The sequence below is a fragment of the Pteropus medius genome, unplaced genomic scaffold (assembly GCF_902729225.1).
Source record: "Pteropus medius unplaced genomic scaffold, Ma_sr-lr_union100, whole genome shotgun sequence".
Classification (NCBI taxonomy): Eukaryota; Metazoa; Chordata; class Mammalia; order Chiroptera; family Pteropodidae; genus Pteropus; species Pteropus medius.
In genome coordinates this window covers 1611069-1623908 of record NW_024343733.1, presented here as the reverse complement: position 1 = coordinate 1623908, position 12840 = coordinate 1611069, and the positions used below count along the sequence as shown (strand labels likewise).

General features: G+C 46.1%; 1 protein-coding gene across 4 annotated transcripts in view; it reads left to right on the top strand.

The window, feature by feature from the left end:
- TBX5 (T-box transcription factor 5) overlaps nt 1-5737 on the top strand; it is a 44067-nt gene extending 38330 nt beyond the window's left edge. For 3 of the 4 annotated variants that reach the window (XM_039868216.1, XM_039868218.1, XM_039868219.1), the window contains exon 9: nt 4682-5737. In XM_039868216.1, coding sequence (XP_039724150.1) covers nt 4682-5259 — 578 coding nt within the window. In that variant the 3' untranslated portion in view covers nt 5260-5737. The remainder of the gene's footprint in view (nt 1-4681) is intronic. The other variant, XM_039868217.1, reaches the window with a different exon arrangement.
- Nucleotides 5738-12840: the final 7103 nt, after the last annotated feature.

The window sequence follows — 12840 nt, the reverse complement described above, 5'->3', positions numbered from 1 at the left end:
AAGAGATGCCCTTCACCCCCATTTTGCAGCGGGCAAGCAGAGGACTAAGAGGTTAGGTTAGATTGCCAAGGCTATGTGGCTGGTGAGTGGCAGATTCTGGGATGCAATCATCAAATAAGCATTGAATGAGCACTTACTTTGCTCTGGGCACTGTGCTGGGTGGTGGGGATAAGGGGAAGGCAAGATGGCAGAGGCCTCTGCTCCCACAAAACTTCTATTCCACTGGGGGAGGTGGAGAATAAGCAAGTAAATTAATTTAATGACTTCAGATCATGACCAAGTGAGACTTGAACTAGAGCCATTTGACTCCCAGTCAAGAATATTCCCGTGACACCATTCTAGTTCTGTCTACTTTAAGCTAGGAGCTAAAATGCATGCATGCATGCATCCATCCACCAGTCCGTCCTTGCGTCAGCCAGTCAAGTCCGCCCAGGTCATGAGTCCGTCCGCCCGTCAGATCCGTCTAGTCAGATCCGTCGCCCGCCGTCCGCCCGTCCGCCCGATCCGCTGGAAGTCAGCTTCGTCCGCCGATCAGATGCCCGTCTTAGTCAGCGTCGGATCCGCCCGTCAGGTCCGTCCAGATCCGCGCCGCCCGTCCGTCAGTCAGGATCCGTCCAGATCCGCCCGATCAGTCCCAGTCCATCGCCCGATCCAGGTCCAGGTCAATCCGCCCGCTTAGATCAGATCCCGTCAGATCCGTCCGTCCAGATCCCAGATCAGGTCCGTCAAAGTCCGTCGTCCGTCGAGTCCGTCAGTCGATCCAATCAGTGCCGGCCGTCGTCGATCCGAATCAGATCCAGATTGATCCAGATCAGATCAGATCCGCCGCCCCGCTTACTTGCCGTCGATCCGTCCGTCAGATCGAATCCGTCCGTCCGCCGTCCGCCACTTACCCGCCCGCCGCCCGTCCGCTTGATCCGCTTCAACGTCGATCCGTCCGCCCACCCACCACCCATCCATCCACCTACCCTCCATCCCACCCACCCACCACATCCATCCATCCATCCACCACCCATCCATCCATCCCATCCATCCATCCATCCAGGTCAAGGTTACCACCTTTTCGTACTCCCTGAACACGAGTTTAATGAAAACTGAAAGGCTAGTGCCACCTAGCAGAAAGAGCACTGTTTGGCGAGTCAGAAAGCCCGAATTATAGTTCCACTTCTGACTTGCTGAAGGTCACTCTACCTCTGGGGTGTCTGTCTGAATGAATTCAGTCGCCAAGGGAAACGGCCCATTTGGGAATGATAACCATATTTGCTCAATGGGATTAGTGATTTGAAAGCAGCTCTGTGAGTTTTCCAGCTCTGGAATCCACCCAAATACCTTCAAGTATTGGACGACCTTCACAGAGCCATCTGTCCAATCTTCCGAGGGGAAAAAGAGGTAAAATAACCTGGGTAATTCAGACAGATAAGATTTAAGCGCTTACTTTATGTGCACAGAAGCTAGAAATACACTATTAATTATCTCTTACTATTAATTATCTCTATTAATTATCTCTATTCCTACAAAGGAATTGGTATTACCCTTATGTACAGTCAAGAACTGAGATTGGAATGGTCCCAGCAGTTCGTCCAAGGTCACATAGTCAGTGAGAGCCAGAGACATAACTCTGTGCCCTAAAATCTGTGTGCTGGATTCATCATTAAAGCCACTTTTTTCCAGAATCAATAGCATCCAGAAAAATGCCAGGGACCAGGGTTTTTCCCAGTGCTATGCAGTAATGGGCAGGCAGACTCAGGAAGTGCTTTACTGCTCTCCTAGGTGCTCAGCGAGCTGTGGACTCATCTCGTCAGGGACTTGACACGTGACTACAGCCCCTTCCCCATCTTGGCTGGGAGAGAGAGCTTTGCTGTTGATGAGTTATCGGGCTCCCAATAAAAAGAGAGGAACCAAACCATAACCAAAATAAACGCAGAGGTTACATCCAAAGCATTTATCGCAACCTGACATTTGGATGCTTGCTTTGGAATTTCTTTACAATGTGGTGAGGTTCGCGAGGAATTTGAGAATGCTCGGGACCCGCTTTCATCAATGAGCCAGGATCGAGCTTTTCTTAGGACTCTGCATCAGATCTTTGGGACATTAAAGACTGGAATGTGTAATTTTACGATTTTCCAAAATGGGCTCCAGCCCTTTTTCATATTATTCTTCCTTTTTTTACTTGTAACAAATCTGGAAGGGGATCAGAAACTCAGGAATGGTTAGTTTGCCTTGTTTTTCTCTTGCCAAGGGTACCGTGCAGCTGTACTTTCTATTATTGAGAAGGGGAACGCCCTGGTTAAATGGAAAACCCAAAGATTCTGATTCCAGCAACAATGGGAACATTCAGATTTATGGATCTGGGGGCGGAAGGAAGAGTGGAGGGGAGGAATCGTGGGAGGAGGTGACGAGCACACACACAAAATCGTTGAGCGTAGCCATGTCTTCGAGACTCCAAGGGAACGCCCAGTTGAAAGGTGAAATATGTGGTCACTCGCTCTTCTGGATGTCTTCAAACATCTGGCACGACGTAGTCAGAACACCTGGAAGAGCGACGGCATTTTTCACTTTTTTTGGAGGGGGAGGGGACAAATGTTTGGGCATCCTCTGGGTCCCAGATGTGTCCCAGAAGTCGTCTGGCTGAAACCCATCTGCGAGGGTGGGCACAGCCCTAGTGTGGATATGTTTTGTTCGGGAGATTTTGACTTACCTATGGGTATCACTCAGAGAATGATGCAAATGAAGGTACCGGGCGGAACCCACACCCAGGCTACCCTACCCAACCTGGGGAGCTGTTTTATAACCCAGTTGGAAGTCAAAGGAGTTACTGATTGGAGCTTTATATCTGAGGACCCACCTTTCAATCACAGAGGGTTGGCGTTCTGCCCTCACTGCTCAGGGTAGGATGGAGTGGGACCAAGAAGGTGAGCCGACAGCAAGACCATGACTACCTGTTGACTGCTCTATGTCCAGCACCTGGCACTTGGTAGCTTCTCCTAGACAGCTATTGGGTGACTGAAATCTAGAGAGCTGGCAGTAAAGTATGGTAGGCAGAGTAGATCAGATCTGGCTTTAAGTCCAGCCTCTGCTCCTTCCCAGCTGTGGGACCTTGGGTAGGTCACTTTTCTGAGCCTCAATTTCTGTCTCTGTGAGACAGGAATGAGAGCAGCCACCTTGAGGAATTATGATGAGATTAGAGGAGATCCCTAAGTAGGTGCTCAGCAAACAATAGCTATTTTTCCTCCCATCCCTGAGTCCCGTCTCCTGCCCTCACACCGTCAACCATCACAGAGAGTAGCAGGAATGTCCCAGCGTTTAATTTTTCTTCACACCTCCTAAAGACAGATATATTCGTTAACATTTATTGATTAGAAAGAGATTGGAAAACGAGGAAAAGTTTTGGGGGTGGAATTCCAGCTAAGAAACGCTGTGGTTCACGCCTCGATGCACATCCCCAAATATCGCTCCTCTGAAAGAAGCACCTGGAGGTGTGTCATCACAGACCCGGCGTGCCGTGAGACCGACTGATGGTGGGCCCCTTGCTCGGGAGCTGCTCTTGACCATGTCACATCAGATTTACCTGCTCAATTTTATTCAATGCTTAGCCGCCCAGTAGAGGCGGTCTTCCTGACTCTCGACAACCCACAGATACTAAGTCAAAAAGCCAGATTTGAACCCAGACGTGTCTAGACTTCTTAACCTAGGTTATAGGTTTTAGGGAGTCCTTGAACCCCTTGAAATTGTGTACACACGCCAGTCTCCCAACCTTGTATTTCAATGTATTTTTCTAGGAGAGAGCCCAGCACTTAGTTCTCAAAGGGATCAATGACCTTGAAGTGATTAAGGAGGACCCTTCTTCAGGGATGGGACTATCTCCACTGCTCCACACTGGGGAGTAACTGGCACGATGCTGTGACACGTTTGTTTGTACTGACTCAGCAGATATTAACCAGGCATTTGCTTGCCGAAGGCATCAGGAAAGCATCTGGGGATTTGTTCAGGCTCCATCCATCTGTCCGTGTGTCCATCTACCCTCCCGCCCATTACACAGATATTTATTGCATGTCTCCTCTAGACACCTCCGTGTCTCTTTTCTCTCCTCCATAAGACGGGGCTCGTAGTAGAACCCACCTCATAGGGTTGTCGTGAAGAATGAATGGTTTACTTCATAGAGGGCACCTAGTGCCAGGGGGAGTAAATACTGTATGGGTTGGTTTTTACTGTTATCATGGATCCTATCATTATTTTTGTTACCAGGTATGAACCAGGTCTGGAAATGTAGTGATGGATGATACAGATACCGTCCTGCCTTGGTAGAATTTACATGCCAGGGAAGAGGGAGGATGATAATAATACTTCTAATTTATTGAGCGTTTCCTTGTACCAAGCTCTAGACTAATATACATTCTCCTATTTCTTTCTCAACAATTCCTTTTGTAGAAAAAAAATGCCATTATCACCCTTTCCATTTTTCAGATAAAGAAACTGAGCTCAGAAAGGTCAAACTGTTTGCTTAGGCCGCCGTAGCCCAAGGTCTTAACCATGACGGTCCACCTCTTTGTGTCAGAATGGAGTTCGGGGCGAACCATCTCGTCCCCTCGGTCCTTCGGGCCTTCGGCCATATGGCTGTCTCTGCCTTCAGGTGTGGGGTGGCTGGTCCTGGCCTCACCGGTTCTCTTTCCTCCCATCTCAGCAGATGAAGAATGTTCCACCGCAGACCATCCCTATAAGAAGCCCTACATGGAGACGTCGCCCAGTGAAGAGGACCCGTTCTATCGCTCCAGCTACCCCCAGCAGCAGGGCCTGAGTGCCTCCTACCGGACAGAGTCAGCCCAGCGGCAGGCCTGCATGTACGCCAGCTCTGCACCTCCCAGCGAGCCGGTGCCCAGCCTGGAGGACATTAGCTGCAACACGTGGCCCACCATGCCTTCCTATGGCAGCTGCACGGTCACCACCGTGCAGCCCATGGACAGGCTACCCTACCAGCACTTCTCTGCTCACTTCACCTCGGGGCCCCTGGTCCCCCGGCTGGCTGGCATTGCCAACCATGGCTCCCCACAGCTCGGAGAGGGAATGTTCCAGCAGCAGACCTCCGTGGCCCACCAGCCTGTGGTCAGGCAGTGCGGGCCTCAGACTGGCCTGCAGTCACCTGGCAGCCTTCAACCATCTGAGTTCCTGTACTCTCATGGCGTGCCAAGGACCCTGTCCCCACACCAGTACCACTCTGTGCACGGGGTTGGCATGGTGCCAGAGTGGAGTGAGAATAGCTAAAGCGTGGCCTGCTAACTGAGAGACGTTTGCCAGAGAGAGAGAGAGAGAGAGAGAGAGCGAGCGAGCGAGAGGGAGAGAGAGCGGGAGAGAGGAAGAGAGACAGTAGCAGAGAGAACCCCACGGACAAGAGTCTTCATTTCACCCGATGTTCACGTCTACACTCGGGACCCCTAGATTAGACTACTGATCTAATCAGTAGCTTGAAACCACAATTCAAAAAATGTGACTTTGTCGTTTCGTCTCAAAACTTAAAAAAAACAAAAAAAAAAAAGAAAGATGACTCCCATCCCCCCCGTGACCACCACACTCATCAACCGGCCACAGTCATACCACCTCCAGATGTCCTCCCTGATTCGTTCCTTTGGTCTCCAGAAAGTCTTGCCTCATCGAGTGTTCTATCCTGATGTGGAGTTGGAGTCTTTTCCTGTCTTGGTGTTAATGTTGACATTGTTATATAATAAATAATAATATATTTTTATCTTTCACTTTTCTTAACGGGACCCAGTCCCTTATTTTGGGGGTGGTCTGAGGCAAGTATGTTTCAAAGTATGTACTTGTGGGGTTCCCTTCATATATATCACCCCTAAAACCTAAATTTGCCACCCTCCCCTTGACTAAGAAATTACCTACCTCTGCCATGTGATGTTTCTAAAAAGGTTTCCTACGTCCCAGCTTTTCTATGATTGTGTCCTACCTTCCCCATCACCACGGAGCCCAGTTTTGTCTTCCAGTGGAGTCTGGATAAGGTTGGACTCCAGCTGGCGTCCTATCTTTCTCAGCTCTCCTGTCTTCTCAGCTCTGGGTCTTTCCAGCCATCTGTCGCTGAAACATGGCCTGTAGCTTCTCGGCCGGAAAGCTTGCTTTGAAAAACTTAAAAAGCCTTGGTTTACATGCAGGCAGAACTGTGATAAGCAAGGAGCAAGGTCTGTGCTGACAAGAGCCGCGAAAAAGCCAAACTAAATATTCGTCCTGATAAAACACAAAGCCAGCCCCCAGCCTCCAAAGCTCCGTTCCTGATGGCCTAACTAGATGCAAAAGCAAAACCCTCAATTCCTAAAGAAGACATACTCGCCAATTAGTCCTAAAGAAGTCACGCCAGATGCCAGCACGAAACTGTGGTTATCGAAAGCAGAAAACGGTATAAAAAAAAAAAAGTATGTAAGTAAAACGTTATTGCAGGGTTCTTCAGATGTAATATTTTACTGGTACTATTTATTTATAAATAGGAGTTCTAATTAAATAATAACATGAAATGAAATCCAGCATGGGAGCTGGCCAAGAGCTTTTAATTTTATTGATACTCAAAACCAAGTTTGTGTTCTTTTTTTTTTTTCCTTTCGAATGTGCTTTGCTTTCTTGATTTAAAAAAAAATTTTTTTTTTAACTGACCCTAATAAAGAGAACAGGGTAATATGCGAGGCTGAGTATGTCCAAGTTCATGAGCGCGTGTGAGTATGTTTCTATGTGAGTGTCTTCAAGTGATTATGTCTTTTTATGTTGCTAAGCGGGGGGGAGGGTGAGAATTAAGTACTCGTTTCGTATATTTGTGTGCCAATTAATGCCTAATAAATACCATGTGCTTAAAAAAGTACAAGGGACTTGAACACCCATTTTTTTTCCTGTTCTTTCTGCTGACTGAATAGAAGGGAAATTAGGTGGAACAAATACAGAGATATGGTCTGGAAGGTGAATTTTTCAGCTCATCTGCTCTCTCCTGCTCATCTCGAGATGTTTAGAATCCCTTGTACTTGAGAATGATGGAGCTGCATATAGGTACTCACTAATTTATATCCTTGGAATGGAGTTATTTATGTACCTTGAATTTGTGTTGGCATTGGAAAAGAAAATCATCAGGAATTTCAACTGGTTAAAAAATGGTATCGATCATGGAACACCCAATACTTGGTTTTCTGAAGGATCTCTTTGAATTAATTGCTGGAATCAAGTGTTTTCCAGGTCCCAATGCAAGCAACTTTACGGACCGTCAATGGATATTCACAAATTTAGGATTTGTGAGTTGGTCCTATATAACACATATAGGGCAGAACACAACAGCAAATTGGTGAGTAAATTAGTCCTGCAAATTTTTATTTTATCTCAATTATCAAGCACCTTCAATATGTCGCAGTATGAATCAGGAATAACTGGTGTGTTGATTACAAATCATTCATTTAAGCATGACCCCCCTCATCCTCCCGGATCTTTCCTAGTCGAAGAATTCCTGAGAAGTGTGAATTAATTACAAAGAAATGACAATTCAGCTTTTTTTCAAGTACAATGGAGAAACTAGGTCAATGGTCCCCACAGAGAATGAATTAGCAAAGTCTCGCTGAATAAGTCCTGACTTTGCTCTAAATAGATATTTATTCTGAGGGGTTCAAAAAAAAAAAAGTTACTTTGAAAAAATTACCTTCCAAACAAATCTACTAGCTATACAAGATAGTCTTATTCTTTCATAAGAACATTAGAAGAATACTGAATTGACATCCCTACCCCAGCTCTCAAACAGTTGCCACCCTTGGAAAATCATTCAAAACATGTCACAGCAAGTTTCATAAATCAGAAAAGGGGACGCTCATTTCATAACAGATGCAGGTTAACCTCTTTGTGTTCCAAACGATGGTGATAAAGGATCTTTTTACTGTCTTGGTAGGTTTAAGGTATAATAGCCAAATATTCTTGTCATTTTATCACTGTTTGGATGGCAAGAGGCACAACACAAATTGTCTGTCCCTGTAATATATTTAGTGGATGCTTGCTCTGAACTAGCCATGTCGTAAGTGCTAGGAAAACAATGGTGAGCAAGGTGGCAGAGGTTGTGTCCTCCTGGAGTTTATGGTTCAGTGAGAGAAACAGCTTAAGTGATCATCTGCATAATCAAAGGTTGCAAACGCAGGAAGAACTGTGAGGGCAGCACACAGGATGCCGTAATAGGATAAGACAAGGGGTCCTGACCCGGTCTGGAGCAGGTGACTTTTGAGCTGAGCCATGAATAGTAAGTGAGAATTAACCAGGTGAGGAAAAGCATTTCAGGCAGAGGGAACAGCTTGTACAAAGGTCCTGAGGCAGAAATGGTGATGGCAGAATGAGATGTCAGTTCATTAATGTGTAGTCATCACCTCATCTACATTTATTCATTTATTTGACAAGCGTACCTTAAGGTCCCACCTTGCACGGTAGACACGTTTACTCACTGAGGACCTACTGATTGTGTTGGGCTCTCATCCAGTGACTTCTCACAGCTGCAGAGGACAGACTGGATTTGTAAGCGCGTAGGCTTCTTTGTACTTCAGAGAGGAGGGCTATAGCATCCTCCTGGCTTCCCGGTCCAACACTGAGCAATCTAGTGTGAGACTCAAAGTTCTGGGGCAGAAGAGCATCAGAACTTTCAGAGAGTCAGATCATTAGTATTCTTGATCTCAGAAAGGTTAGGAACATGCCCAGCATCACACAGCTCATGTGTGGCTGGGCTAAGCATGCAGCCTAAGCTGCTCTAAGCCTTACTTTCCTCCTTCTCTAAAAGGAAATAGTCTACCAGCTTCAGATGACTCTTGGGAGGTTTAAATGGAAATGTCCAGTAACGTAACTATCACAATAGGTGTCTATTTTCTATAGCAGATGTATATTTTTAAACCGATGATACCTATTGCTAATGAGAAAAGAGGAAATCTCATAAATGGCTGGTTGGGATGAAAATAGATAAACCTTTTGGGCAAAATATATTCAAAGCCTTTAAACTGTGCCAATCATTTTATCTGATAATTCTACTTTGGGAATTTGGTCCTCAGGAAAGAATCAGGGGTGTCCATAAGTATTTCTTTTCTGGGAAGTTCATCGTGATTTTCTTAAATCAAAAAACTAGAAACGGCTTTATTTTCCAAGAATATGGGGTTGGTTAAATAAATCAGCGTGCACCCATACGACGGCATAGCATGTGGCCATTAAAAAACACATTTGTGGAGATGATTTGAAGAAGATATTTAAAATATATTGTGAGTAAAGGAGCCGGTTACAAGTCACATAGGCACAGCTTCTCCGTTTTATTCCATGCACCTGCATTGTTCACATTCATGGGGAAAAAAACCCAGTTAGGGTATACAATACAGTTATAACAGTGGCAGGACTGCGTTTAAGTTTTCTTTGTGTTATTGGGTCTTTCTCATTTTTTGTGTGAGTGGTGAAGATGAATTATCTTTGTGATGAATAGAATGAGTAAGTTAAAATCTAGTTTTTTTCATCATTGATCAAATTGAGTTTGTGAGGAAGGTGGGGGTACCCCATTCTACTTTGAGGATGAGGGGATGGCAGTCCATTAAGGAGTGACACTGGTTTGGTCAGTGACAGACTTGGGTACCAGTACCAGTCAGCCAGTTGCTAAGCACGGGACGTTCTACCTGAGAAGCCAGGAGACTTCTGGATGCTTCTCTCTGTCTCCACTTTCTGGGAACTGCTGCTGGCTTTCTTGCTTCTCTTGGGGGTTTGGTTCTTGTTCTGAGGTGAACTATTATTCTCTTGATCACACACATACACAGACACACACAAGCACGCACGTGTTGAATTAAGCAGTTGTAAGAATCTCACCTTCATTCTCTAACTGACCTGGCTTATAAAATTCGCTTTGCCACTTACTGCTTCTGTGACCTTGGGCAAGTCACTTAACCACTTTAACCCTCCATTTAATCACCTACAAAATGAGAATAAGAAGAGTACTTACCCCAGAGAGTTACTCTAGCAAGGATTCAATGAGATGATGAGTATAAATTGATGAGTACAGTGCGTGGTATAGAGGAAATGCTCATTAATTGTTAGTTAATAAAAAGATTAATTAGTATTGGTTATTATTATTATTATTACTATTATTTCTCCTCTTCTTCCCCCTTCTTCTCCTCCTGCTCTTGTTGGGAAATCACCCCTATGATCTTCTATTATTTTAATATAGACGTAAGCTCATTGAGGATTAGAAAAACATCACCATCATCGTCGTCATCATCATCATCATCATCATCATCATCATCATCATCACCATCACCTCCAACAATAATTAAAACAGCTTTCCACCTGGGCGCCATCTCGAGGATGATTTAAATAGCTAGCTTTGTAAAAGATTATCAACTCTGGATCCTCTATGGCAACAAAGAGGGGACAAAAATCTCTACACCCCAAAAGACTAACAATCCAGCACCTGTTCTATCTGACCTCAGGATTCATTCTTATATCTCTTTAAAAAGCAGCTGCACATGTTAATCCTATTGACTATATTAAGAAACTTAGTCCCTGTTCCAAGAACTGTGAGTGTTGGGGGTGGGAGACAGCTTGGTATGCAGATTGAAGGTTATTCCTGGCAGAGTTCTCATATTTGACTGACATCCCTCCTCTATTGATATTAGTAGCAGAAATGGTAATAATAGCTTCCATTTATTGACCATACTGTGTGCCAGTCCCTACACCAAGCAGCATACTACATAGCCCCATTACTGGGAGGTCGGGACCAATCTGATCTCCATCATACAGATAAGAGCACCTAGGCAGAGAGTTGAGGTGACATATCCAAGGTCACTCTGCTTGTGGGTGGCTTGGCTAGACTCCCATATGTGATGGGCAGATCTGTGCCATCTCTGCCCTTTCCCGTAGGCCCAGGAGAGGAGACGGGGTTTCAGAGGGAGATGGGCCGCTGCAGTGTGCCAGGGAAGCTTCTGTGCCTTCAGGTGGCAAGTCCTTGGAGCCTTCCACCTGTGGAAAAGTAAAGGAGGTTTTGTGACTTTGTGGCTGAAAGCTGACAGCCTCGAAAGGGCAGGTGGGACTGTTTGGCTTCCTGGTCTCAGACGCCCAGCTAACCCGCTCATGTGCAAGCGCGTTCTTCTCTTCCCAAGCCTCGGTCTCCACCCCTCTATAGTAGGGGAGATCAGATCTCCCTCGCAAGCCTGGGGTGGAGATTAAAGGAGAAAGTTTGCCGAATGTGCCCAGCAGGGCACCTGGCCCACTTAAAAACAGATCGAAGATCGACTGTGACCTCCCTTGAGGGGCTTTGCTGTCCCCAAGACCAGTTAGGAGAACCCCTTTTTTCCTTGGCACTCATCACAGCTCACCCATCTTCACTGACTGCAGCTCTTCTTCCCTGGAGTCAGGGGAGCTTTGTGAGGCAGGAGCATTCCAGCCTTGTCTGCCTGTATTTTCATTTTGAAGGTGTTCACTAATCTCGTCCTGAATGGGTTCATAAATGACTCAACTGATGTGCTTATCAGAGGTCGGGACTCTATGAGCAAGTCAAGGACTTGGTGGCATCCCCAAATTTCAAATGTAGTTAAGGGGGACAGCTCAGTGCACGCTGACAGAGTGCCACCTCAAGCAGCCACCCACGATCTGTAGCCACAAGAAGGGTTGCATAGCAATCAACCACAAAACCTCAGAGACGTACATCAACAAATATTTATTTTTGCTCATGGGCAAAATGAGCAACTGAGTGGTGGCTCTGTTGAATCAGCTGAGTGGCTTTGTTTATCATGGCCAAGTTCAGCTGGTCTTGGCCGGGCTCATGTTCTGTGATCAGCTGATGGGCTGGCTGGGGGCAGGTTGGTCTAGGATTCCCTTGGATGGGATGACTTGGTTATGCTCCACATGACTTCCCATCCCCTGTGGGCACATAGATCACATGTATATTCAAAGCCAGGACATGCACAGTGTATATATATATATATAATTCACATACAGGCCTTTCCTTAGGGAACGCCATCAACCAGGGTTCAACCAGAGAAGCAGAACCACTCAGAGATATATAGGTATCTATCAAGAGACTCTTTGGGAGGAATCGGCTTACGTGATTGTGGGGGCTGAAAGGTGAGGCTGAAATCCACGGGCAGGCCATTAGGAAGGGCGGTCAGTGTATTTGTCAGCTCAGGCTGCCATAACGAAATACCATAGACTGGATGGCTTGCAGTTTTTTTATCCATTACATTTATTTCCTCACAGTTCTGGAGGCTGAAAGTACAAGATTAAGGGGCCGTCAGAGTTGGTTTCTGGTGAGGTGTCTCTTCCTGGCTCGTGGACTGCTGCCTTCTTGCTGTGTCTCTCATGAGGTCTTTCCTCTGTGCACATGGAGGGAGGGAGGGTGGGGAGAAGCAGAGAAGGGAGGGAAGGAAAGAGTGAGAGAGAGTGAGGCGTGTTTCTGCGTATAAGGATGCCAGTTCTGTTGGATTAGGGTCCCACCCTTCTGACCGCATTTAACCTTAGTTACCCCCTTACCTCTGTCTCCTAACATAGTGGCACTAGGAGTTAGGGCTTCAGCATAGGAATCTGAGGGGCAGGAGCACAATTCCCTAACAGGCAGGCGGGAACTCTCGGGTATGGCCGAAATTGCTGTCGATAGGCAGAATTTATTTTTTCTCTTCGGGGAGTTCTGCTTTGAAGGCCTTTTATCTGATTAAGTTAGGCCCACTCGGATGATCTAGAATAATCTCCCTTACTTAAAGTCAACTGATCGTGGATGTTAATCACGTCTGTCCTAGCTGCAAGGGAGGCTGGGAAGTGAGGTACCTGGCAAAGTTAATCTGGATAATCTTGACTTGCTTAGGGGTCATCTGCAGG